Source organism: Palaemon carinicauda, chromosome 10, assembly GCF_036898095.1.
Source record: "Palaemon carinicauda isolate YSFRI2023 chromosome 10, ASM3689809v2, whole genome shotgun sequence".
NCBI classification, from domain to species: domain Eukaryota; kingdom Metazoa; phylum Arthropoda; class Malacostraca; order Decapoda; family Palaemonidae; genus Palaemon; species Palaemon carinicauda.
Window position 1 is genome coordinate 131,492,022 of NC_090734.1, and position 5,000 is coordinate 131,497,021.

The 5,000-nt window shown below is 31.7% G+C and overlaps 1 protein-coding gene across 2 annotated transcripts in view; it reads left to right on the forward strand.

Moving 5' to 3' along the window:
• LOC137648486 (fibronectin type-III domain-containing protein 3a-like) overlaps positions 1-3,418 on the forward strand; it is an 18,516-nt gene extending 15,098 nt beyond the window's left edge. Inside the window, exons 12-15 of one of the 2 annotated variants that reach the window (XM_068381405.1) lie at positions 1-16; positions 275-347; positions 2,262-2,398; positions 3,172-3,418. The exon at positions 1-16 is cut by the window's left edge and continues 265 nt beyond it. In XM_068381405.1, the coding sequence (XP_068237506.1) occupies positions 1-16; positions 275-347; positions 2,262-2,398; positions 3,172-3,186 (241 nt within the window). In that variant the 3' untranslated portion in view covers positions 3,187-3,418. The remainder of the gene's footprint in view (positions 17-274; positions 348-2,261; positions 2,399-3,171) is intronic. The other variant, XM_068381404.1, reaches the window with a different exon arrangement.
• The last annotated feature ends 1,582 nt before the right edge of the window (positions 3,419-5,000 follow it).

A 5,000-nucleotide genomic window follows, 5' to 3' on the forward strand; every position in this document is an offset into this window, starting at 1 on the left:
ATCTTACACGATCCATGTAAGTAATATGGCCTTGTGATATTTACATGATTATTATTATTATTATTATTATTATTATTATTATTATTATTATTATTATTATTATTATTAAAAAAGAAATGTCACACGTTTTTTCTTAATCGTAAAAAACAGTAAAAATCCTGGGATAAACATGGCCAGATATTTGACGTTTCTTTTTAACGCAGATTTTTAACAATGTAAGTAGAAAGAACAATCAATTACTACAAATTTAAACTCAATTTCCATATCTTTACAGGTATCGGGAATCAACGAAGGTGTGCCGCAACCTGGGGAGGCTGCAATAATTGTAGTATCAACTTTAGCTTACAGTAAGTTCATTTCTACTCGTTAGTCTTCAGGAAGATAGTCACCAATTTTTTAATGTTAAAATATTGTAATTATCAAAATTTATGATAACAAAAGAAATACTGTATTTTCTTGTAGGGATTAATGTTTTCGGCTTATTGAGTTACTTTTACCAATTACCCTATAACTACGAAAGTAAGAGGAATTTTGACAAAATATTTCGTACACGCATTCTCTATCGCCACACGAAGCTCTTTGAATTTCTTACAGGATTTTGTGTTTTTCGTCCTATATCCCCATATACAGGCATGCCAGCCGGGTACCTTAAACACTTCTCTAAGACATTTCCACAAATAGATTTTGGGTTTATTTCTGTAAACAAGTTTAAAATTGGATCGTTTTTTTCGTTTTAAAGATCGCCTGCTGACTGTTATTAGATCATTGGTTATTTACACATTTTCATGTCCAAACTGCCAAGTTTGCTATTTGGGAAGCACTTATCCAAGCTTCAAAGTCAGGACCGAAAATCATATTGGAAAGTCGAGCAGAATGGATCTCCCTGTTAGTAATCCAAAACACTCAGATGTTAGGGAAAGTCAGGAAATATGTAAGTTCGTTTCACCAAGTGAGCATTTTAAGATAGTCAATTCTTGCTCTTCAGTGAATCAAGACTATTTAAATCTCTTCACATGGAATATCTTATGCCTGACCTCAATTGCAATACCTCTGCTGTCCCCCTTTTCGTAACATACTGATTTTCTATTCAATTTGTATGTATTTTTGAATAATTCTTTACTTATTTTATGTAAATTTTTATTTGAAATTGTTTTGTTTCTATTATTTTCACTTTAGGTAGCACTGATGATGACATTTAGAATGTCGAAACGTTTGCTATAAATATGTATGTGGCAACATTAGTTTTTTATGTTTCTCCTGAGAATAAGATTTCCTAGAAACGTCCCCCATATCTCATCTGGCTCAATCATTTTCATGTCTCTTCACCTGAACGGAAGAGCAGGAACAAGTGGTGAACTAATATTGATAATAACCCATTGGTAGACTCTCACAATCATAGAACCAGGCAGGTCCTATATCTTGTTTGCCAAGTAGTTGAGTAGAGTTTAATACAAATTCTTAGTCTTGATCTAGATAACCTAGCCCCTGAGGGGGGGGGGGAAGCTAGCCTCAACTTGATTGAGATGGATGTGTGGGGTGACAAGAAGAGAAAAGATACGGAATGAGGTAAATAGGGGTACCACAGGAGTTAGAGAACTATCAGATAAGATCCAAGAAAGTAGACTGAGATGGTATAGTCATTTCATGAAAAGAGATGAACAGTATGTTGGGATAAGAGTGATGGAAACGGAAGTACAGGGAACGAGAAGAAGAGGGAAACCAAAGCGAAGGTGGATGGACTGTATCAAGGATGACCTTCGATCAAAGGGATTAACCGGGGATGAAGTGTGGGACAGAGATAGATGGAGAACGCTGGCCATAAACATCGACCCCACATAGAAGTGGGAAAGGATGCACACAAAGAAGAAGAAGTCTTGATCTAGATGTTAATCTAACACTGGTGTTTAGTTAGCTCGTTATGCATAATGCATAAGTTTTCATAACTCTAACCATCCTTTGCATTCAGATCTTCCCTGGCAGTACCATCCTGTTCGTAATATTAGGTATACAGTTAATTCTAGTAGCCCTGCCTTCTCCATTATGAGTCACCACACTACACAGTATTCTAACATTTCTATTCTAGCTGTGACCAAGTTGTGGAATGATCTTCCTAATCAGGCAGTTGAATCGGTGGAACGTCAAAAGTTAAAACTTGTTTTTCAAGTGTGCTTTTGTTATGTCCTTACTAAATTGTATGTTTTGGTCTATATTTTATTAATCTGAAAATACAATAAATAATATTTCATCTTATCTTCCATTAGAACCATCGCAGCCCATTAATTTTCTACAGGACAGCAGCTTGTCGTGTAATGCTCAATGGGATGACGAGAACATCCCTTTGTCTGAGGATCTGATCTTTCAAAACGAAGACTACAGCATCAGTGAGAAGGAGCACAAAGTATGTAGGAGCATTGTTCTCGTTAGTCAGTTTTATTCTTTTCATTTAATACATATTTGATTTTTAAGATAAGAAAAATAAACTGAAATAACTAGAACGTCTTCAAAGAGTGACTATTATTCTTTGAGGTATTTCACGATACCTATATTTTCATTAAAGATTATATTTCATCCTCATAATGAAATATGACTATCAAATGTAAGAACAATGCTGACATTGTTTCTCTCAAAGTATGAAGCAATGGTGGACGTGAAAACTGCTACTAAAATCAGTTGCAAAAGATATATATGATTAGTACATAAATCTCTTCCTCTACCTTAAAACAATTGCAAACGTTTCCTTCATAAATACCAAAAAGCAGAAGGGATATTTTTTCTACCTTGCTTATAGATATCATGTTCATTCAGGCAGCTCGATCTATTTCGTCTAATCCAAGTTTAGTCTTTCTTATATGGTTCTTCTTTAAGGGCTGTTTCTTTTTTTTTATCCCTACTCCGTAGGGGAACCCTACTCTCTACAGGACCTACAAGATCAGTATATCGTATACCTTCTTAGGTATTTTGCCTATCCATATCACATTGCAAAACTGGTGTTTACCGAAGCACTTAAAGGACTAAAAATAAAAAGTCTTCCGTTTCTCTTTGTGCGAAATATTTCTCGTTTATAAATGTCCTATTTTGAATTGTTTTATCCCCAACAGATTGAATATTTACGTATTCAAAATCACGTTAATCTCATTGATTTTATTTTCACACATCTCTCTTTTTTTTCAGGAGCAATGCGACTAAGCAGTAAATCATTTAGTCTACCTTCACTGATCTATTGTTGTTGGGTTACCCACTAGATTGTGACCTATTAAAGTTTGGTTACATGTTAGATTATACTTCAGTTACCCATTAGATTGTGACCTATTATAGTTTGGTTACATGTTACATTGTAATTCAGTTACCCATTACATTTTGACCTATTATATTTTGGTTACATTTTAGATTATAATTCAGTTACCCATTAGATTGTGACCTATTATATTTTGGTTACATTTTAGATTATAATTCAGTTACCCATTACATTGTGACCTATTATAGTTTGGTTACATTTTAGATTATAATTCAGTAACCCATTACATTGTGACCTATTATAGTTTGGTTACATGTTACATTGTAATTCAGTTACCCATTACATTGTGACCTATTATATTTTGGTTACATTTTAGATTATAATTCAGTTACCCATTAGATTGTGACCTATTATATTTTGGTTACATTTTAGATTATAATTCAGTTACCCATTACATTGTGACCTATTATAGTTTGGTTACATTTTAGATTATAATTCAGTTACCCATTAGATTGTGACCTATTATAGTTTTGTTACATTTTAGATTATAATTCAGTAACCCATTACATTGTGACCTATTATAGTTTGGTTACATGTTACATTGTAATTCAGTTACCCATTACATTGTGACCTATTATATTTTGGTTACATTTTAGATTATAATTCAGTTACCCATTAGATTGTGACCTATTATATTTTGGTTACATTTTAGATTATAATTCAGTTACCCATTACATTGTGACCTATTATAGTTTGGTTACATTTTAGATTATAATTCAGTTACCCATTAGATTGTGACCTATTATAGTTTGGTTACATTTTAGATTATAATTCAGTTACCCATTACATTGTGACCTATTATAGTTTGGTTACATGTTACATTGTAATTCAGTTACCCATTACATTGTGACCTATTATATTTTGGTTACATTTTAGATTATAATTCAGTTACCCATTAGATTGTGACCTATTATATTTTGGTTACATTTTAGATTATAATTCAGTTACCCATTACATTGTAACCTATTATAGTTTGGTTACCTGTTAGATTGTGACCTATTATAGTTTGGTTACCCGTTCCATTATCAATGTTGATGAGATTAGCTAGATTTCTAACGTACTACTTGATATTAATTTTCTTATCCCAACCTGTTTTTTAATATCCTACATTACATAAGACAATATCTAACTTTCTTTATGTACATTACTATGGTAGTTACATAGTCTGTTCTTGGGAGGGTCAGTAGCTTTTACTCATCTTTTCAATCATTTTTTCTTTAATACTTCCCTTTTAAGTTTTTTAAGGTTATATATATATATATATATATATATATATATATATATATATACAGTATATATATACAGTATATATATATATATATATATATATATATATATATATATATATATATATATATATATATATATATATCAATCATTTTGTATTTTAGGTTTATGTGTATAATGATCAGCAATGCTCAAAATCTTGATGTTAAAGCGATTGTTGACCATCTCAGTTGGTATAACTACCTGAAGAGGGAGAATCTTTTATGTAAACAGCTCTTTTATAGTATTTAAAACAAGTATGGATGTTTTTCAACTTGAGGTAGAATGTATTATAATGGGCATTATTGAGTTAACTTAAGCCCTGGGACCTTTATAGAAGAATAATCCTTAGTAAGAATTATTTTCTCATGCCAGTCTTCTATTAAATGTAAGATTACAGTTAAGTGTAATGTGAGTATATTTCACTGGAGAATTTACC